A 23,577-nucleotide genomic window follows, 5' to 3' on the forward strand; every position below is an offset into this window, starting at 1 on the left:
TTGTACAGAGGTACAACGAGATTGGGAATGCGCCTCCCATACGATGCAATAAATGAATTAGCTAGTCAGTATTAATTTATACAAATTGTAACAGTTTTAAAACAGAATAAAGTGCAAGTAGATCTGTGCCGGTTCACTGTGCGATGTGACCATCCGGCTCAGCAGGACCGGTTCATAGCAGCTACGGCCCTGGGGATGAAGCTGTTCCTGAGTCTGGAGGTGCGGGCGTAGAAGGCCTTGTATCGTCTGCCCGATGGTAGAAGTTTGAACGGACTGTTACAGGGGTGTGAAGAGTCTTTGTGGATGCTGGTGGCTTTTCTGAGGCATCGTGTGTTGTAGATGCCCTCCAAGGCTGGTAGCTGTGTTCCGATGGTCCTCTGAGCTCTGTGGACTACCCGCTGAAGAGCTTTCCTCTCTGCCTCCGTGCAGCTGAGGTACCACACAGGGATGCCATGTGTTAGGATGCTCTCTATGGTGCAGCGGTAGAATGTCGTCAGCAGCTGTTGGGGCTGACCAGACTTTGTCAGTGTTCTCAGGTAGAACAGTCGTTGCTGTGCCTTCTTGACCAGCGCAGCAGTGTTATTGGACCATGTGAGGTCCTCCGAAATGTGAGTGCCCAGAAACTTGAAGCTGGACACTCTCTCCACACTGTCCCCGTTGATAAAGATCGGGGCGTATTCCCCGTTGTGTGACCTACGGAAGTTGATGATCAGCTCCTTGGTCTTGGTGGTATTTAGGGACAGGTTGTTATCTGAGCACCAGTCCGCCAGGTTCTGCACCTCCGCTCTATAGTTTGTTTCATCCCCGTTGGTGATCACAAGGAGTGCGCTCATACGAATCTGAGATGATCCCCTTGACCTTTGCCTTAGACTGTTATCAAGTTGACTGCTCCCAGAATTCCAAGATGCTCCCAGTCTTCCTGATATTTAGTCTCTCCCCAACTTCCTTAAATGCTTTTGACCATTTGATCATGCCTTTCAATCACTTAAAGACAATAGACAATAGGTGCAGGAGTAGGCCTTTCGGCCCTGTGAGCCAGCACCGCCATTCACCGTGATCATGGCTGATCATTCTCAATCAGTACCCTGTTCCTGCCTTCTCCCCATACCCTCTGACATCTCTATCGTTAAGAGCTCTATCTAGCTCTCTCTTGAAAGCATTCAGAGAATTGGCCTCCACTGCCTTCTGAGGCAGAGAATTCCACAGATTCACAACTCTCTGACTGAAAAAGCTTTTCCTCATCTCCGTTCTAAATGCCCTACCCCTTATTCTTAAACTGTGGCCTCACTTAAAGACAATAGACAATAGACAATAGGTGCAGGAGTAGGCCTTTCGGCCCTGTGAGCCAGCACCGCCATTCACCGTGATCATGGCTGATCATTCTCAATCAGTACCCTGTTCCTGCCTTCTCCCCATACCCCCTGACTTCTCTATCGTTAAGAGCTCTATCTAGCTCTCTCTTGAAAGCATCCAGAGAATTGGCCTCCACTGCCTTCTGAGGCAGAGAATTCCACAGATTTACAACTCCCTGAGTGGAAAAATGCAACAGTGCATGCACACTCTTAATCTTTACACAACAGCACCAACTTACTCCATCGCAGTGCTCTCCTAGCTCACGGCACCACTTCACCATTCACCAACATTTCAACAAAGACTTTCGTGCTTTCTGTCATGCATCAAAGGTTCCAATTTCAACATCTCCTGTACTCTAATACTCCACGGGATTTTCCTTCCTCTTCACTTTCCTCTGATGCGATCTCCACTGACAGCCTTGCCCAGTTGCTCTGCTTTCACTATCCATAGAGTCATAGAGTCCTACAGCACAGAAAGAGGCCCTTCGGCCCATCGTGTCCGTGCCGCCCGTTTTCCTTTGAATTCACCATCCCTCTCTCATCAAAAAAAACATTCGCTCTCAAAGGACTTGGCTCAATTTCCCAATATTCCCAACCCAATGGATTCTAAGTCCAACATGATGATAACGTCTTCTTCTATAGTCCTAACTCCATCCCATTACTTTGACAAGAAGTCTCTATCCCCGATTCTGAACCCTTTTTTGCCATCTTCTGAATTCCTGACACCTCTGATCTAGGATACTCTCTCGATCATCTATCACCAACTGTTGCCAGATCAACAGACAGTATAGAATCTCTCTCTCTCCCCCTCCCCCATCTCCCTGTCTCTCTCCCCCTCTCTCTCCCCTTCCCCCTCTCTCCCCCTCCCCCCCTCCCTCTCTCGCCCCCTCCTCCTCTCCCTCTCTGTCCCTCTCTCTCCCTCTCTCTCTCTCTCTCTCCTGACATCCAATAGCTTCACCTTTTCTGAGGGACTGCCATTGAGCTCTCCACTGAATAGAGCGTTAATTGAAGCAGCCTCACAATGTAGTTGTGTGCAATGGCAGGCCAGATATTGGATCTGCTGCAAATGCCTCACCTCCTGATACCCCTCAACCTGCAGAGACAAAAGCCTGCAGATGCTGATTAGTGCATAAAAGGGCACAAAGTGCTGGAGTAATTCAGCAGACGAGGCAGCATCTCTGGAGAACGTGGGTAGATGACATTTAGGGTCGAGACCCTTCTACAAACTGATTGAATGGGGGAAGAGAAAGCTGTAAAAGGGAAGAGGCAGGACAAAACCTGGTAGGAAAATGGTCGACACAAGCGGGGGGGGGGGGGGATTTTTCGACAGGCAGATGATTGGAACAAAGGCCAGAGATAAGAACAGTAGGTGTGAGACAGTCTTGAGGAGTTGTGGTTTGAGAAGGCAGGGGGAGCAATGTAGTTGGGGGGGGGGGGGGGGGGGGGAGAAATAGGTGGGAGTCCAGTTGGGGCAGAGGGGTGGGACGGTGGGGGCAGAGAGGTGGAGGAGGTGACGGGGAGAAAAGGAGGAGGGGGGAGAGGTTAGTTTAGAAGTTACCGAAAATTGGAGAAATGAACGTTATTCCGTTGAGCTGTCAGCTACCCAAGCAGAATGTGAGGTGATGTTCTTACAGTTTGCGTGCGGCCTCACTCAGGCAATGGAGAAGGCCCAGGACAGAAAGGTCAGCGTGGAAACGGGGAAGGGGAGTTAAAATGGTGAGCAAAAGAGAGATCCAGTAGGCCTTGGCCGACCCTCACTCTCTTCACCATCTGCACCTCACGCTGCCTCGGCAAGGCCAGCAGCATAATCGAGGACGAGTCGCACCCCGGCCACTCCCTCTTCTCCCCTCTCCCATCGGGCAAAAGGCACAGAAGTGTGAAAACGCACACCTCCAGATTCAGAGACAGTTTCTTCCCGGCTGTTATCAGGCAACTGAACCATCCTACCACAACCAGAGAGCAGTCCTGAACTCCATTGGTGACCCTGGGGCTATCTTTGATCGGACTTTACTGGCTTCACAATGTACTAAACGTTATTCCCTTATCGTGTATCTGTACAATGTAAATGGCTCGATTGTAATCATGCATTGTCTTTCCGCTGACTGGACAGCGCGCAACGAAAGCTTTTCACTGTACCTCGGCTGGAAGGTCAACAGTAGACACGGTCTTCTCCCTTCGCCGGCTCCAGGAGAAGTGCAGAGATCAGCGGATGCCCCAGTATGTTGCTTTCATTGACCTCTCCAAGGCGTTCGACTTCGTCAGCAGAGATGGCCTATTCAAGGCTCTCCCAAAGATCGGCTGCCCACCAAAACTGCAGAGCATGACAGAATCCTTCCACATCAACACGAAGGGGACAGTGCAGTTCAATGGCAGTTTCTCGGAGCCCTTCGACATCCGCAGTGGCGTCAAACAAGGCTGCGTCCTCGCTCCCACACTCTTTGGGATTTTCTTCGCTCTGCTCCTGAAACATGCCTTCAGCACTGCAACAGAGGGGATCTACCTGCGCACTAGATTAGACGGCAAGCTATTCAACCTCACCCGCCTCCGAGCCAAGACAAACGTACGTGAAGCTCTCATCAGAGACATGTTGTTCGCCGATGACGCAACAGTTGTGTCCCACACCCAGCAGGAACTACAGTCACTGATGGACCGCTTCTATCGGGCTTACAAGGACTTTGGGCTGCCCATCAGCCTGAAGAAGACGAACGTCCTGGGACAGGATACAGAGGCACTGCCTGTCATCACCATCGACGACTACGAACTCGATGCCGTCCATCAGTTCACGTACCTCGGCTCCACCATCACCGACAACCTCTCCTTGGACACAGAGATTGACAAGAGGATCGGGAAGGCAGCTACAACTCTCGCTCGCCTCACAACCCGAGTGTGGACCAATCCGAAGCTGACAGTGAAGACAAAGATAGCAGTCTACAACGCCCGTGTCAACAGCACGCTGCTGTATGGCAGTGAGACATGAACTACATATGCCAGACTGGAGAGAAGGCTCAACACCTTCCACCTTAGAAGCATCCGCTGTATCCTGGGTATATCCTGGCAAGACAGAGTGTCCAACGCCGAGATTCTGTCTGGCGCTGGCCGTCCCAGTATGTACACTCTACTCAGGCAGCACAGGCTGCGGTGGCTGGGCCATGCCCACCGCGTGGAGGATGGCCGTATTCCAAAAGACATCCTCTATAGAGAGCTGACATCTGGGAGGAGAACCATCGGCCGCCCCCAGCTATGTTACAAGGATGTCCGCAAGAGAGATTTGAAGGCGCTCGACATCGATGTGGAGTCCTGGGAGAGCCTTGCAGCTGACCACACGAGGTGGAGAGGTATCCCGAACCAACATCTCAAAACGGGGGGAGAGAAACTGATGAACAGACAAGCGGGCATGCAGAAAGGAGCGCAGCAACTTCAACAGACCAGAGACCGCACACAAATGTGACCTTTGCGACAGAGACTGTCACTCCCACATTGGTCTCTTCAGCCACAAGCGACGCTGCTCTAGCCGAGGTGTGGAGCAAGCAGACAACTAGGATGCATCACCCATGGTCAGCCATGACCCAGGGGGCCTGAGAAAGATACCTCGGTACACGTGATAATAAACTAAACTAAACTGACTGATATATAACTGATACCTTCCAAACCTGTAACCTCCATCACGAAGGTGATCATATCAGCATCAGTAGGTTTTCCACCAGGTTACAAGCAATCCTGACATGGGACATATGCCATTATGTAAAAATCACTGGATCTGTTTCTTGGAACCCGTTTTCCAATAACATTTTATAGACAATAGACAATAGGTGCAGGAGGAGGCCATTCGGCCCTTCAAGCCAGCACCGCCATTCAATGTGATCATGGCTGATCATTCTCAATCAGTACCCCGATCCTGCCTTCTCCCCATACCCCCTGACTCCGCTATCCTTAAGAGCTCTATCCAGCTCTCTCTTGAATGCATTCAGAGAATTGGCCTCCACTGCCTTCTGAGGCAGAGAATTCCACAGATTCACAACTCTCTGAGTGAAAAAGTTTTTCCTCATCTCAGTTCTAAATGGCCTACCCCTTATTCTTAAACTGTGGCCCCTGGTTCTGGACTCCCCCAACATTGGGAACATGAGGGATTACCTTCACCAGAAGGAAACAGCTCAAGAAGCTGGCTCTTCAGCACTTTTTGACAGGTAATGCTGGCCCTCTTAGCAATGACCAATTCTCATAAATGGAAAAAAGTAATTAAAAAAAATTACAATCTCCGAAGTGCATGTTTGTAATTACTTAAAATTTTGCATGATCATATTATATAGGTCTTAGGATAACTTAAAAATTACAATCACTGAAGTGCATATTTGTAATTACTTTAAATTTTGCATGATGATATAATACAGGTCTATTCACACACGACTGTGTTCCTGCATTCGATACCAACACCATTGTCAAGTTTGCAGACGACACAACGGTGATCGGGCTGATCACCAACGGTGATGAAACAAAATACAGAGCGGAGGTGCAGAACCTGGCGGACTGGTGCTCTGATGACAACCTGTCCCTAAATACCACCAAGACCAAGGAGCTGATCATCAACTTCCGTAGGTCACACAACGGGGAATACGCCCCGATCTTTATCAACGGGGACAGTGTCCAGCTTCAAGTTTCTGGGCACTCACATTTCGGAGGACCTAACATGGTCCAATAACACTGCTGCGCTGGTCAAGAAGGCACAGCAACGACTGTTCTACCTAAGAACACTGAAGAAGTCTGGTCTACCCCAACAGCTGCTGACGACATTCTACCGCTGCACCATAGAGAGCATCCTAACACATGGCATCCCTGTGTGGTACCTCAGCTGCACGGAGGCAGAGAGGAGAGCTCTTCAGCGGGTAGTCCATAGAGCTCAGAGGACCATCGGAACACAGCTACCAGCCTTGGAGGGCATCTACAACACACGATGCCTCAGAAAAGCCACCAGCATCCACAAAGACTCTTCACACCCCTGCAACAGTCTGTTCGAACTTCTACCATCAGGCAGACGATACAAGGCCTTCTACGCCCGCACCTCCAGACTCAGGAACAGCTTCATCCCCAGGGCCATAGCTGCTATGAACCGGTCCTGCTGAGCCGGATGGTCACATCGCACAGTGTACTGGCACATACCTACTTGCACTTTATTCTGTTTTAAAACTGTTACAATTTGTTTCGTTGGGTTGATTAAATTAATACTGACTAGCTAATTAATTTATCGCATCGTATGGGAGGCGCATTCCCAATCTCGTTGTACCCCTGTACAATGACAATAAAGATATATTGTATTGTATTATATTGTCTTGGGATAACGTGACAATTAAAATCAAACGTGTCTTATAATAAGCAGCAAATTTGATATCTCAGTCTGAAGAAGGGTCTTGACCCGAAACGTCACCCACTCCTTCTCCCCACAGGTGCTGCCTGGCCCGCTGAGTTACTCCAGCATTTTTTATTAGTCTACCAGCAAATTTGATGTTGTGCATTTTACAGAGCAACTTGAATTTTTTTCCCCATGCTTTTCTGCCAACCTAAACAGAAAATAGCTTACATCTGCAGAGAATAAACTGGACTAGTGTTCTGAAAAGAAGTATATTTTTTTATCAGCACCAGGGCCAAAATATCCTGGACAGATTGGACAATAAGATCTGAAGGCATCTTCCAAGCACAAGATCTAGAGGCAGGACAAGTTAACTCATGGCCGAGAGCACCAGCCTTGTGCAGGACAGAATTTAACAAGCTCTTCTCATTTCATTTCTCCCAGAAAATCCGACAGATTTCAAAATATTTTTGTGCTTTCATTTTTGATATACTTGGTCTAGATGTAATAATCCTATGAATTACCATCCACTTTTACAAGGAGCATTGAATGTTATTGCTCTAAACTAATAATTTCACAGCCAGTACTTGAATAATATAAGAGTGTGTCTGCTGGAGGATACTCAGCTATTCAGACAGCTATTTCAGGCTGTCAATTTCGGAGCATATGTTGTTATGTTTTTTGATGTTCTTTATTTCCATTATATTTATGTTATTTGGAGCTCAAATTTTGTTTCCTAAAATGTATTGATTTAAATGTTCAGACATGGTAATTGTGCTTTGTAAAAAAATATATATACACATACACACATATAGATTGTGTGCATGTATGTATATATATCTATGCACTAAAACTCTTGTTTGTTTGTTTGTTTGTTCCTGAACTACAGCCAAAACGGTACACGATAGCGTGACAATTTTAGGCCCACCTTGCTCACCGTCGTCCCTTTGGTGCTAATGGAAGAAGTTTCATTGAAATCTGAAGAAGGGTCTCGACCCGAAACGTCACCCATTCCTTCTCTCCTGAGATGCTGCCTGACCTGCTGAGTTACTCCAGCATTTTGTGAATAAATCGATTTGTACCAGCATCTGCAGTTATGTTCTTATACTCATTGAAATCGGTGTTATATTTTTAAAGTTATTCACATTTTAAAGTTCAAATCTATCTCCTAGGGAGGGAGGGAGGGAGGGAGGTTGAGGGGGGTGGAGTGGGGGGGGGGGGGAGGGGGAGGGGAGGGGGAGGGGGTGGAGTGGGAGGGGAGGGGGAGGAGGGAGGGGGAGGGGAAGAGGGGGGAAGGGGGTAGGAGGGGGAGTGGGGAGGGGAGAAGTTGGTGCTGCACCAACGGGTCCACTTGTTCTGGGTGACGTTGGGCAGCATCTCTAGATAGGAATACGTGACGTTTCAGGTCAAGACCCTTCTTCAGACAGAGATTCAGGGGAGAGGGAGGCACTGAGATATGGAAGGGCAAAGTGTGAAATCAAAGGGGACGGAGATCAGGGAAAAATGTAGAATAGATCATTCTAGAAGAATGAAGCATACAAAGATGAATATGTAGGAAAGCAGCAACTGCAGATGCTGGTTTACACCGATATAATCGATATAACCGATAAACCAAATCTGTCATTTGGAGGACAGTCAGATTGGTCGGAGAACTAGGTTGGGGGAGGGGTGGAGAGAAAGGCAAAGCAAGAGTAACTTGAAGTAAGAGAAGTCAACATTCATACCACTGGGTTGTAAGCTGCCCAAGCGAAATATGAGGGGTATATATCTGCAGAAGGGTCTCGACCCGAAACGTCACCCATTCCCTCTCTCCTAGATGCTGCCTGACCTGCTGAGTTACTCCAGCATTTTGTGAATAAACACCTTCGATTTGTACCAGCATCTGCAGTTATTTTCCTATATATATATATATAGATGGAGCTCTTAAGGACAGCGGAGTCAGGGGGTATGGGGAGAAGGCAGGAACGGGGTACTGATTGAGAATGATCAGCCATGATCACATTGAATGGCGGTGCTGGCTCGAAGGGCCGAATGGCCTACTCCTGCACCTATTGTCTATTGTCTATACATATATATAAAATAATAAGGTTCACCTGCACCTCCTCCAACCTCATCTATTGAATCCGCTGCTCTAGATGTCAACTTATTTACATCGGCGAAACCAAACGCAGGCTCGGCGATCGCTTCGCTGAACACCTGCGCTCTGTCCGCATTGACCAAACTGATCCCCCGGTGGCTGAGCACTTTAACTCCCCCTCCCATTCCCAGTCTGACCTTTCTGTCATGGGTCTCCTCCAGTGCCACAGTGAGGCCCACCGGAAATTGGAGGAACAGCACCTCATATTTCGCCTGGGCAGTTTGCAGCCCAGTGGTATGAACATCGACTTCTCCAACTTTAGATAGTTCCTCTGTCCCTCTCTTCCCCTCCCCCTTCCCAGATCTCCCTCTATCTCCACCTATATCCTTCCTTTGTCCCGCCCCCTGACATCAGTCTAAAGAAGGGTCTCGACCCGAAACGTCACCAATTCCTTCTCTCCCGAGATGCTGCCTTACCTGCTGAGTTACTCCAGCATTTTGTGAATAAATACCTTCGATTAGTACCAGCATCTGCAGTTATTTTCTTATACTATATAAAATAATGCTATCAGTGGAAATAAGACATGGTAACAGACAAAATTGTTTCTCCTTTCTATTACCACCACGCCCCAGATGGAATGACAATTTAAAAAAAACCATGTGCCTTTGACAAAAGGGAACATTGACTTTATAAATGCTCAGCGTTGAGGTGTGATGTGCAAAGAAGGGAAACATGCTTTGTCTATTAGCACTCCTCAATTACATCACAGAACTGCTGCTGGTGGTTATGACGCCACAACATGGAAGATTGCCAGCACCAGAGGCTTTGAGGCAGCACGGTGGCGCAGCGGTAGAGTTGCTGCCTTACAGCGAATGCAGCGCCGGAGACTCAGGTTCGATCCTGACTACGGGCGCCGTCTGTACGGAGTTTGTACGTTCTCCCCGTGACCTGCGTGGGTTTTCTCCGAGATCTTCGGTTTCCTCCCACACTCCAAAGACGTGCAGGTATGTAGGTTAATTGACTGGGTAAATGTTAAAAAAAATTGTCCCTACTGTGTTAATGTGCGGGGATCGCTGGGCGGCGCGGAACCGGTGGGCCGAAGGGCCTGTTTCCGCGCTGTATCTCTAAATCTAAAAAAATCTTTTAAAAAAATCTAAAGCACTCCGGTGGGTAACAAGGTTCCGGCTGCAAGGCTGAGAGAATAACACACAGGTAGCTTTGTGAGCAAAGTAAGAGAATTAGCCCTCACAAGAATCCATACAAGCAGGCCAGGAACTGGAAGATAAACTTTAGCATTTAGTACCACTGGCCATGGCCTTTTCAATTTGCTTTGATAGTGGTGTTTGTGTTCTGTTATTTGTCGAATCCGAACTGACAGATCTCTCGGTTGTTGGAGGTGATCCTGAAACATATTCGGGTCCCTGATGGATCTTCTCAGCAAGAGGCCATGCAAATCTGGCCACAAACTCTTCGAAGCACTTCCCTCTGGAAGGCGACTCCGGACTGTCAAAGCAGCCACAGCCAGACATAAAAACAGCTTTTTTCCACGAGTAGTAGTTCTACTCAATAACCAAAGTCTGTAGTCTCTTTTTTGCTCTGGTTTATTTTCACCGACATGTTTAGACCCGTATTGTTGTATCCTTATTGTTTTGATGTGGTTTATGCTTTATTCTTAATTGTTAACTATATGTTTGTGTTGTCATTTGTGAGCGGAGCACCAAGGCACATTCCTTGTATGTGCACATACTTGGCCAATAAACTTATTCATTCATTCATTCATCTTGCAAACTTACTTCATTGTGTAGGAAGGAACTGCAGATGTTGGTTTAAACTGAAGGCAGACACAAAAAGCTGGAGTAACTCAGCGGGTCAGGCCGCATCTCTGGAGAAAAGGAATAGGTGCCACCTTGCCCACAGCCAACAATGGACCATTGTGGGCTCTGCCTTTCCTTCATCATCGTTACTTCTTTCCTTTTTTGCATATCTTTCATTCGTTTGTTCTATACCTCTCTTTATCACTGTCTGTATCTCTCATTTTCCTCTCCCCTGACTCTCAGTCAGAAGAAGGGCCTCGACCCGAAGCGTCACCCATTCCTTCTCTCCAGAGACGCTGCCTGAGTCGCTGATTCACTCCAGCTTTTTGCGGCCATCTTAAAATTTTATTTCAGTGCTCTGTGAGGTGTACCTCGAGAGACACCACTAAATCTACATACAGGCAATCAAATTCACTATCAGCTGCTGGTTTTAAAAGGCACGAGAAGAGGTTCGATTCTGCTCGTCGTGCACTCACTTCTAAGACAGAAGGTGAAGCCTCAGTCCAGGGTGAAAAAGATAATCTCCACTCCATTACAGTGCAGTGCTGATGGGGTGATCCACTGTCAAGAGATACTGCTTGAGTCATAGGTGTTGAGAAATACAGCATTGGAAAAGTAGGAAAAAAAAAAAACTGCAGATGCTGGTTTAAATCGAAGGTAGACACAAAATGTTGGAGTAACTCAGCGGGACAGGCAGCATCTCTGGAGAGAAGGAACGAGGCCCTTCTTCAGATGTCTACCAGCATTGAAACAGGCCTTTTGGTCCATGCCGACGCATTGTACATGAATCCAACCACAACCCATTGGATCAGCCGTGATCACATTGAATGGCGGTGCTGGCTCGAAGGGCCGAATGGCCTACTCCTGCACCTATTGTCTATTGTCTCATTTGATGCTTCTCAGATCTTGTTTTGTGCAATTATTATCCATGATTGGCACCATAACAGGAATAACATTAGATTTGAAGTGTGATGGATCAATTGGAGTGACAAGAGAGCTGGATTAATGAAGAGAGGTAAAGAGAAATATTTACCTTCAGTAAAAGGTTGCGAAGATGTTGGAGCTGCCATCACCTTTCATATTTCATAGCACTACCACGAGTTCAGTAGATGGATATTTACACTTCTTTTAAAATAAATGTCAGTGCTGGTATGAAAAATGCCAATCTTTACCTTATTATATTAAATACTAGACTTGAGGTGGGCCCGTTGGGCCCAAATCTCTCCCGCTGGCCTCTCCTGGGGTGCACGGAGTTTGTACGTTCTCCCCGTGAGTTTTCTCCGAGATCTTCGGTTTCCTCCCACACTCCAAAGACGTACAGGTTTGTAGGTAAATTGGCTTGGTAAATGTCAAAATTGTCCAAAAGTGGGTGTGGGATAGTGTTCGTGTGCGGGGATCGCTGGTTGGCACGGACCCGGTGGGCCGAAGGGCCTGTTTCCACACTGTAAATCTACACTAAAATATCAACCACTGTTTGTGTGAAAGACTTTCTCCTAGGATCCCCTTTAAAATTTCTTCTCACCTTAAACCTATGCCTCGGGTTTTTGAGTCCTTCACCTTGGGAAAAAATATTTTGACTATCTACCCTATCCTTGCCTGTCATTGTCTTATGTACTTCTATCAGGATACCTCTCCACGTCTTTTGCTCCACTGAAAACAAATTGAGCCTATTTCAATTTCTCCCCAGTTCAAAAGTCAGGGAACTATGGATTTGTACTCTTAGGCAAAGATACTAGAGGAGCAAGATGTACCACTCCGTTGAAATCGCCTCTACTGAAGTGCAGTACGCAAAGGAGCGGGACGGCCGCCATTTTAGTAGGCAAAACTCGCCGTTCGCTATGCCTCTCGCAGTGTGATCAGTGTTTTGAGGGAACAGTATGTGTGATGATACCATTAAAATGCAGAATACATCTCATCTATCAACTCACAGATTTTTGTTATTTTTCTTTTTAAATGTTTCTGCAAGTTTCGGCCTACTAAAATTGTGCCGTGACATACTATGGTTTTTTAGGGTCGAGTGGTCTATCTTGTTCCTCTAGCATCTTTGCTCTTAGGTCTCTCTGTTCATCACCATTCCCTGGTGCCCTGCCGTTTATTGTGCGTAGGCAACCCTATTTGACTTTCAAATATGCATCACCTCACACTCTAGATTAAATTCCATCTGCTAATACTGCATATAATTTTCCCACTGATCTATATCCTGCTGTAACCGAAGAAAACCCCCCCTTTGCTATGTGCAACACTGAAAATATTCATGACATCTACAGACTTATCTAACATTCCTCCTACATTCACACCCAAGTCGTTAATGTGTATCGTGTATGGGGTTAGGAGGGAGAGATAGATCAGCCATGATTGATTGTATGGCAGAGTGGACTTGATGGGCTGAATGGCCTAATTCTGCTCCTATGGCTTATGAACTTATGAACAAGAACACAGAATATGGCGTGGACCAGTCAATGTTTCAAGCCTACTTTGTCATCCAATTTGATCCTTTCTCATGTGTACCTCAACCTCATTTGCCCATCGCTTTTCTGAATCGTTTGATAACACTTAAACTATTAGAAATAATATTGGCTTCTAAAGGGCCGGTCCCACTTAGGCGATTGTTTAGGCGACTACAGGCATAGAAACATAGAAAATAGGTGCAGGAGTAGGCCATTCGGCCCTTCGAGCCTGCACCGCCATTCAATATGATCATGGCTGATCATCCAACTCAGTATCCCGTACCTGCCTTCTCTCCATACCCCCTGATCCCTTTAGCCACAAGGGCCACATCTAACTCCCTCTTAAATATAGCCAATGAACTGGCCTCAACTACCTTCTGTGGCAGAGAATTCCACAGATTCACCACTCTCTGTGTGAAAAAAAACGTTCTCATCTCGGTCCTAAAAGACTTCCCCCTTATCCTTAAACTGTGACCCCTTGTTCTGGACTTCCCCAACATCGGGAACAATCTTCCTGCATCTAGCCTGTCCAACCCCTTAAGAATTTTGTAAGTTTCTATAAGATCCGCCCTCAATCTTGTAAATTCCAGCGACTACGCTGTCGCCACACGGTCGCCAGGGTGTCCCCTGTACGGTCGTGAGTCGTCTCCAAAGAGCCGTAGCGTCTTTCTGGTCACCGCTGGATTGTCAGAATGTTGAAACATTTTCGGCGACGGTGGGTTTGACGCCAATGAGTGCAGCTTGACGTGAATTGTCTTCAGTTGTCGCCGACAGGGTCGTAGCTTGTCGCGGGTGGACGTAGGTTGACTTCGGTTGTCGTGGGTTGTCGTTTGTGTGGTCGTAGGTTGTTGTAGGCGCGGTCGTAGGTGGACGTCCTACTTGCGATGATTGGGTCGCCGGTTGTCGGTAGCTTGACTTCGACTAGGTGGTAGGTTGTTGTAGCTTGTCGTAGACATTGTCGTGGGGGGGTGGGTCCACTCACCAGTTTTTCGGCGACCTGCTACGACTATGACAGTCATCGGCAGTCACCTAAACAATCGCCTAACTGGGACATGCCCTACATGAGACTCCAAAGACGTACAGGTATGTAGGTTAATTGGCTGGGTAAATGTAAAAATTGTCCCTAGTGGGTGTAGGATAGTGTTAATGTACGGGGATCGCTGGGCGGCACGGACTTGGTGGGCCGAAAAAAGGCCTGTTTCCGGCTGTATATATATGATATGATATGAGATCTTCTGAAAGGTTTGTTACAGATTCCTACTAATCTTTGCATAAAAAAAAGTGTTTCCTGATTTTACTCCACAGTAAAAAGGCTCTAACTTTATATCATGTTCTTTTTCTTGACTTCCCTAACAACAAAAAAAAGGATCTTAATGTTGCTCGTGGTGTCAAAATGATTGAAGTCACAAGCAAAGGAGCCGCAGTAACTCTCTCTCGAATTCATGGCAATCCTTTCCCAAGGCAATGATCACACACATCAACTTGTCTTGTTGACTACAAGCTCTCAGCATCCTTTGTTGAATAGGCTCTGTGAAATGGAATTGTGTTGGCTTCCGTAACTTTTTTTTCCTCCCCACTTAAGGAAAAAAAGCAAGGGGTTGAAGCGGCAGTGAAGTTTTCAGAAACGTCTTTCTGCTGTTGCTTGTCACAAGCTTGCAGAATGATGAGAAGATGATGAATATGGCAGACACACTTTCATTCAATTGACATGTCGTCGAGGAAAGCTGTGAATATCTTGATCCGCACAGTTCTTTATCTGTGCCCTTTTTTTTGATGCGCCATGTCCAGGATCTGTTCTCAAAGAGAACCGTGTGTGTTGCTTTTGTGTGCGAAGCTTGCTTTTGCAACAGACAAAGAGGTTCAGTAAAATAGAGACCATCTCAATACCTCGTGACAATTTGACACAGGATCTCTATTACGTGAAGGGAAAAAAAACCTGCAGATGCTGGTTTAAATCGAAGGTGGACACAAAATGCTGGAGTAACTCAGCGGGTCAGGCAGCACCAGATAGCCCAGCTGTTGGCGGTTGTGCAGCAGAAAGCAGAAACAGAAACAGAAACAAAACCTTTGATCCAGGAAACAGAAAAATGTACCAATACATTTTGCTTACTTTGTTTTTTATTAAAAAAAGTGTTTTTATCGAGAGTAAATAAATCAATGAAAGCTTTGAGTATAAGAAAATAACTGCAGATGCTGGTACAAATCGATTTATTAACAAAATGCTGGAGTAACTCAGCAGGTCAGGCAGCATCTCGGGAGAGAAGGAATGGGTGACGTTTCGGGTCGAGACCCTTCTTCAGTCTGAAGAAGGGTCTCGACCCGAAACATCACCCATTCCTTCTCTCCCGAGATGCTGCCTGACCTGCTGAGTTACTCCAGCATTTTGTGAATAAATGAAAGCTTTGAAATATTCCGGCAGTTTTAATTCGTTCTAAGGAACTATTAATCTTTGAACCGCACCAGGCAGCATCCTCAGAGGGGTTTCCTGAGTTCGGGATAACCACACAAAAGAGAAAAATAAGTTGTCCCGCCCTCCCTGACATCAGTCTGAAGAAGGGTCTCGACCCGAAACATCACCCATTCCTTCTCTCCCGAGAGGCTGCCCGACCCGCTGAGTTACTCCAGCATTTTGTGTCTACTCTCTATTACACGATCTACATATAATGCTGTGGCTAAATGCCAATGACTTACATACCTTTGTATTAGAATGTGTTCCACCTAATTGCTGAAATCCAAGCAAATAAAAGTAAGGCCACCAGTAAGCCTCTTACATAGAAACATAGAAACTAGGTGCAGGCCCTTCGAGCCTGCACCGCCATTCAATATGATCATGGCTGATCATCCAGCTCAGTAACATGTACCTGCCTTCTCTCCATACCCCCTGATCCCTTTAGCCACAAGGGCCACATCTAACTCCCTCTTAAATATAGCCAATGAACTGGCCTCAACTACCTTCTGTGGCAGAGAATTCCACAGACTCACCACTCTCTTAAAGCCATGGTATATATAGAGTCATATGGAAATATGTCATATATAAATCCATATGTTATATAGAGTCATATGGAAACAGGTCTTTCAGCCCAACCTGATCAAGATGGCCCCCTCTAAGTTTGTTCCATTTACTAGTGTTTGGTCTATGCCCCTCTAAATCTTTCCTATTGATGTACTTGTCGAAAAGTCTTTTCAATATTTTTTTAATTGTACCTGCCTCAACGACCTCCTCTGACAGCTTGTGCAGGAAAATAACTGCAGATGCTGGTTCAAATCGAAGGTAGACACAAAATGCTGGAGTAACTCAGCGGGTCAGGCAGCATCTCAGGAGAGAAGGAATGGGTGACGTTTCGGGTCGGGACCCTTCCTCAGAGTGACCCCATCTTCCCAATCCGACCCTCGCGAGCACGTGGCACTGCAAGTAATGTGGAGATCGTGAGATCTCGCTTTTTAACCTATTCCCTCACGAGCTCTGATCACTCGACAGGGACCTCTTCCCTTTTCCTTCCAATGCCGTTGTTGTCAATGTGCACAACAACCTCTGATTGCTCTCCCGCCCTCTTGAGAATATTCTGGAGCCGCTTCTAAACGTCCCGGACATGTCTGCTGCCATAGAACCTCGTGTCTAACTCAAGAGTCTCCACCCCACCAGATTCCAAAAGCCTATACTACGTTTTGAAAGAGAATAGCCACAGGGGATTCTTGGACTAGGTTAATACCCGGAATGGCGGGATTGTCGTTGAAAGACTGGAGCGGCTGGGCTTGTATACACTGGAATTTAGAAGGATGAGAGGGGATCTTATTGAAACACATAAGATTATTAAGGGATTGGACATGTTAGAGACAGGAAACGTGTTCCCGATGTTGGGGGAGTCCAGACCAGGGCCCACAGTTTAAGAATAAGGGGTAGGCCATTTAGAACGGAGATGAGGAAAAGCATAGAAACATAGAAAACATAGAAAATAGGTGCAGGAGTAGGCAATTCGGCCCTTCGAGCCAGCACCGCCATTCAATGTGATCATGGCTGATCTTCCTTTTCAGTCCTTTTTCAGTCAGAGAGTTGTAAACCTTTGAAAAACCTTTTCAGTCAGAGAGTTGTAAATCTGTGGAATTCTGTGCCTCAGAAGGCAGTGGAGGCCAATTCTCTGGATGCTTTCAAGCGTCAGATAGAGCTCTTAATGATAGCGGAGTCAGGGGGTATGGGGAGAGGGCAGGAACAGGATACTGATTGTGGATGATCAGCCATGATCACATTGAATGGTGGTGCTGGCTCAAAGGGCCGAATGGCCTCCTCCTGCACCTATTGTCTATTGTCTATTGACTCTCGACCTACTCCATTTCGAGTTGTCACCCATCTATTTTCTGCCTCTACCTGAGATGTGATCACCTCACCATTAACTCTGACCAAATGTGGTCCCATTGTCCCAGATGATCCTGTGGTCATGCAGGCTCGAAAGGCTGGAGTAACTCAGCGGGTCAGACAACATTTCTGGAGACCCTTCTTCAGACAGCCTGAAGTCTGCAGAAGGGTCTCGACCGGAAATTCCTTTTCTCCAGACACGCCGTCTGACCCGCTAAGTTGCTCCAGCTTTTTGTGTCTATCTTCAGTTTCAATCAGCATCTGCAGTGCCCTTCCTGCACTTTCAGTCGTCATCTAGGCACAGTTCCGCGGAGTTCCCTCACACGACCAGTCAGAAGCTGCGGCTCACCACACCTCCCACACGTGTAGTCTTCAGAGACACTGGTCGTCTCCCTGACCTCCCTCATCTTGCAGGAGGAGCGGGCAATTGCCCTACTGCATGAAGACCACTTTAGGCGATTTTAACGCGACTGCCGGCGACTAGGCTGTCGCCGACAGTTTGCCGGGGTGTCGCGGGCATGATCGTGAGGAGTCTTCCAAGAATCGTAGTGGATCTCGGCGCGTCGCGGAGAAATCATCCGGAGTGAAATTTCTCGGCGACAGCTGGCTTGTCGCCAGGTATCGTTGCTTATTGCGGGCGCTGTCTGTCGCGCGCTGTCCCCAGGTTTGCTAGGTTGTCTTAGATGCATTTAGAAGCACATTATATTAAAATGAGTAGTCATTTCAAAGTACCATAAAATGCTTCTGTTTAACCAATTTAATTACCGTCAGGACATTTGACAGGTAGATTGGGGACGACAGTTTGACGGTCAGGTAAGCGTTGGAATTTTCGCGATGTTTATGGCCATCATCCATTACATTTAAAGTGGGCTCCCAACCCAGATATGCAACCCAGAAACCAGATATGCATCTCCCATACATTTTCAAAGAATGCCCACACACTTTTCGCAAAAATCCACTGAACCACTTTAAAAATTATTTTTTTAAATACAGCTATTAGTAAACTGGAAGTCAATCCAGTTTATGCCTTGTTACAGTGATGCTTGGTTTTTAAGTAACCCATACAAGATGTTATAGTTCAAAACTCTCAGGTACTTACCGACTTGTCAGTGATTTCAGCAAAAATTAGGAGGCCGGAGAAGCATTGACAGCGTGGGTATTTTCGCGATGTTTCCGAAGACGCTGTAATCTCGACCTGACTCGGCATTGTCGAGGTCATTGTCGTCGGGTAAAAGAAAAGTTCGGCGATCTGCTACGACTTTGACAGTCGCCGGCAGTCGCCTTAAAATCACCTAGAGTGGGACCGGCCCTCAAGGAAGGGTTACCCAAAAATCAAACTCTACCTTGTCTTGCTGTCACCCTTTGCTCGGCCTCCTAGCTGAAGCCTCACGTGCCAAAGCCTCAACACTTAAAAGCACTTCCCAACACCGCCGATCTCATGAGGCTACTCCACTGGTGCCTGTCTTCCTTTTACACGCTTACTTGGAGCTAATGGCTGCTTTTATTACACTCACGAGAATCAAGGGAAGAAACTCATCCAATTTCTTCCTCGGTTTTAATTTATAGTTTTAGTTTTAGAGATGCAGCGCGGAAACAGGCCCTTCGGCCCACCGAGTCCGCTCTGACCAGCGATCCCCTGACTTTAACGCTACCTGACGCACACTGGCGACAATGTTTACATTTACACCGAGCCAATTAACCTACAAACCTGCACGTCTTTGGAGCGTGCGAGGAAACCGAAGATCTCGGAGAAAACCCACGCAGGTCACGGGCAGAACGTACAAACTCCGTACAGACAAACACCCGTGGTCGGGATCGAACCCGGGTCTCTGGCGCTGTAAGGCGGCAACTCTACCGTTATGCCACTGTGCCGTATATTTGGAGGTTCATGTATGTGCACTGTGCAGTTCTGACACCTACATCCAGATATGGAAATGCATTAACTTTATTGCTGCTGGGCCTAAATACTGTAACTATTAACTGCAGCGTACCACTGCAGTGGGTGTGAATGCAGATAGGACGACAGGATTTTACCCTGCATGTCCGATTGTCCCTCACCTGAGTGGTGTGGTAGCCACATACATGTCAGGTAAACCAAAGATGGCAGATTTCCTTCCTGGATGAACATTTATAGAGCAGATGAGGTTTTAGATCAATCCTGAAGTTTTATAAATACCATCACCGAGCCAATTTTCATTCAAGATTTATTTAATGCACTGAATTGAAATTTCACTGCCGCAGTGAATCAAATTCAAATCTCCAGATCAAATAGTCCACGCCTCTGGATACCAGTCTAGTCCATTAATAACTATGCTATTGTTACTTTTCAAGACCATATAGAAATGGGCAATAAATATGTCAATTAATTAAAGAAAAATTCAAAATCCTATTAGATCATAAGATCACAGGACCAGAAGTAGGCCATTTGGCCCATCAAGTCTACTCTGCCATTCAATCATGGCTGATCTCTCTCTCCCTCCTAACCCCATTCGCCTGCCTTCTCCCCATAACCCCTGACACCCGTACTAATTTAGAAATAAATGATGTAAGAAAGCAATTGACAAAAAAATGTTCCTTGAACTGACATTAGCTCCAATTTAACTACAGACTTTTGGGTTGAAATCTAAAATGACTTAGATCTGAGGATTGACACAAAATGCTGGAGTAACTCAGCGGGTCAGGCGGCATCTCACGAGAAAATGGATAGGCGACATTTCGGATTGGGACCTTTCTTTAGAGTGATTGTAGTTGGGGAGGAGGGGTGAAACTGGAAGAGTGAGAATAAAAACAGGACAAATCGGAGCCAGCATCAGGCGAGCTCTTGCCAGCAGGTTCCCTGATAAGCCAATTGCTGAGTGGAGATGGTGTGAGCAAAAGAGGGATACATTGTTGTGAATTATGGAACCAGTTAATGGACGTTTAGTGGAGGAGGGGAGAGGGGAGAAAGAGGGAGGGGAGAGGAGAGGAGGAGGAGGTGTTTGTAGAACTTAGCCAAAATTGGAGAATTCAATGTTCATACTGCTTGGATGTAAACTACCCAAGCAAGGCATGAGGTGTTGTTCCAGCTATTTGCGTGTTGCCTCACTGACAATGGAGGAGGCCCAGGGCAGAAAGGTCAGTATGGAAATGGGATGGGGAGTTAAAGTGGTCAGTAACCGGGAGATCCATTCGGCCTTGAAGGACCGGGCGTGTGTTCAGCGTGTCTACGCTTTATCTCGCCAATGTACAGGAGCCCACATCGGGAACACAGGATACAGTAGATGAGGTTAGAGGAGGTGCAAGTGAACCTCTGCCTCACCTGGAAGGACGCCCAGGGTCCCCGGATGGAGTCGAGGGAGGAGGTATAAGGTCAAGTGTTACGTCTCTTGCGGTTGCAAGGGAAACGGGGGGGATGGTTCGGGTGGGAAGGGATGCGTTTACCTAAGGAGTGTGCAGTTTTGGTCTCCAAATTTGAGGAAGGATATTCTTGCTATTGAGGGAGTGCAGCGTAGGTTTACTAGGTTAATTCCCGGAATGGCGGGACAGTCATATGTTGAAAGAATGGAGCGACTAGGCTTGTATACACTGGAATTTAGAAGGATGAGAGGAGATCTTATCGAAACGTATAAGATTATTAAGGGGTTGGACACGTTAGAGGCAGGAAACATGTTCCCAACGTTGGGGGAGTCCAGGACAAGGGGCCACAGTTTAAGAATAAGGGGTAGGCCATTTAGAACTGAGATGAGGAAATAAAAATTCAGTCAGAGAGTTGTGAATCTGTGGGATTCTCTGCCTCAGAAGGCAGTGGAGGCCAATTCACTGCAATTTAGAAGGATGAGAGGGGATCTTATCGAAACGTATAAGATTATTAAGGGGTTGGACACGTTAGAGGCAGGAAACATGTTGCCAATGTTGGGGGAGTCCAGAACCAGGGGCCACAGTTTAAGAATAAGGAGTAGACCATTTAGAACTGAGATGAGGAAAAACTTTTTCAGTCAGAGAGTTGTGAATCTGCGGAATTCTCTGCCTCAGAAGGCAGTGGAGGCCAATTCTCTGAATGCATTCAAGAGACAGGTAGAAAGAGCTCTTAAGGATAGCGGAGTCAGGGGGTATGGGGAGAAGGCAGGAACGGGGTACTGATTGAGAATGATCAGCCATGATCACATTGAATGGCGGTGCTGGTTCGAAGGGCCGAATGGCCTCCTCCTGCACCTACTGTCTATTGTCTATCAAAACAGATGTGTACAGCAATTAATTCTTCCCTCGCACAATTAAAGCATGGAATAGTCTTCACCCTACTATAGTTACTCAAACAGGCGCAACTAAATTTAAGGCAGCTCTTCTCCAAGAAGCCCTTCTTGCTTAAGTCCACACTCCGCCACCTCCAGTTTAAATTCCATTTGGAATATTTTGGAGGACCAAGAACCACGAACCAAGAAAAAGTGACTCAGTTCAGATTTGTGAGGTTGAAGTCGAGTTCAAATGCACCTGAAACACTCACAGTGTGGAGTCCGTGCCAAGCTAACGGTTTTATCTTTGCCAATCGGGAACACTAACGCCGCAGACAGACAACACACACACACACACACACACAGGTTAATCTCTTCCACTGAGTTAAAGTGCCGTACCTGGAGTGGATTGGTCGGGGTGAGTGGTGAATGGAGACCTTGCCCTGGGGACTGGCTGTGTTTTTGAGGGGATGTTGCCGGCGGGCCAGGCAGCTGATGGTTCTGCTGATGCTGATGTTGGCTTTGTTGCTGTTGATGCTGCAGCTGCTGAAGATGTTGCAGTTGCTGGATTTGAGAATTCAAGGATGAGGTAGCTGCAATAATAAAGGCATAGGTATCGCAGTGAGTACACACACAGCAGAAATAACTTCATTTTAGCCAATTCTATTCACTTTCACACAAGTCCGAATCATTAGTTCGCCAGGAAGTTATCTCTTTATCCTGTAAAGAAACATTGGGCCCTTCGTTCTCTCCAGAGATGCTGCCTGTCCCACTGAGTTACAATAAACAATAGACAATAGGTGCAGGAGTAGGCCATTCGGCCCTTCGTGCCAGCACCGCCATTCAATGTGATCATGGCTGATCATTCTCAATCAGTACCCCGTTCCTGCCTTCTCCCCATACCCCCTAACTCCGCTATCCTTAAGAGCTCTATCTAGCTCTCTCTTGAAAGCATTCAGAGAAATGGCCTCCACTGCCTTCTGAGGCATAGAATTCCACAGATTCACAACTCTCTGACTGAAAAAGTTACCCCAGTATTTTGTGTCTATCTTCGGTGTAAACCAGCATCTGCAGTTCCTTCCTACACATTAGTAACGACACTTTGTTCTCTCACTATTTCACCATCATTTTAACCAAAATATCAAAACTGTCCACCAGCCAGCTATTTCGATACAAAGGGCACTGGAGGAAAATTAAATACTGATCAGCAGCAAATTACTGACTGATTTATCGAAACATATATAAGATTATTAATGGGGTTGGACACGTCAGAGACAGGAAACATGTTCCCAATGTTGGGGGAGTCCAGAACAAGGGGCCACAGTTTAAGAATAAGGGGTAGGCCATTTAGAACGGAGATGAGGAAAAACCTTTTCAGTCAGAGAGTTGTAAATCTGTGGAATTCTCTGCCTCAGAAGGCAGTGGAGGCCAATTCTCTGAATGCATTCAAGAGAGAGCTAGACAGAGCTCTTAAGGATAGTGGAGTTAGGGGGTATGGGGAGAAGGCAGGAACGGGGTACTGATTGAGAATGATCAGCCATGATCACATTGAATGGTGGTGCTGGCTCGAAGGGCCGAATGGCCTCCTCCTGCACCTATTGTCTATTGTCTATTTTAGCATCTCTACCACAGATGTACACAACGTGTAGTTAGGAACTGCAGATGCTGGTTTAAACCAAAGATAGACACAAAAAGCTGGAGTAACTCAGCGGGTAATACAGCATCTCTCGAGAAAAGGAATAGGTGACGTTTCGGGTCGAGACCCTTCTTCAGACCGCGAGTCAGGTGAAATGGAAACGAGAAATGTATGAATGAATGAAATTAATAAGTTTATTGGCCAAGTATGTGCACATACAAGGAATGTGCCTTGGTGCTCCGCTCACAAATGACAACACAAACATACAGTTGACAATTAAGAATAAAGCATAAACACATCAAAACAATAAGGATACAACATTACGATCTAAACATGTGGGTGAAAATAAAC

General features: G+C 46.6%; 1 protein-coding gene across 1 annotated transcript in view; it reads right to left on the bottom strand.

Annotated features, from left to right (window-relative positions):
• Window positions 1-23,577, bottom strand: part of pou6f2 (POU class 6 homeobox 2) — a 453,085-nt gene that overhangs the window by 110,840 nt on the left and 318,668 nt on the right. The window contains exon 7 of the mRNA XM_078398327.1: window positions 21,990-22,183. Within this exon, the coding sequence (XP_078254453.1) occupies window positions 21,990-22,183 (194 nt within the window). The remainder of the gene's footprint in view (window positions 1-21,989; window positions 22,184-23,577) is intronic.

This window comes from Rhinoraja longicauda, chromosome 4 (genome assembly GCF_053455715.1).
Source record: "Rhinoraja longicauda isolate Sanriku21f chromosome 4, sRhiLon1.1, whole genome shotgun sequence".
NCBI classification, from domain to species: Eukaryota; Metazoa; Chordata; class Chondrichthyes; order Rajiformes; family Arhynchobatidae; genus Rhinoraja; species Rhinoraja longicauda.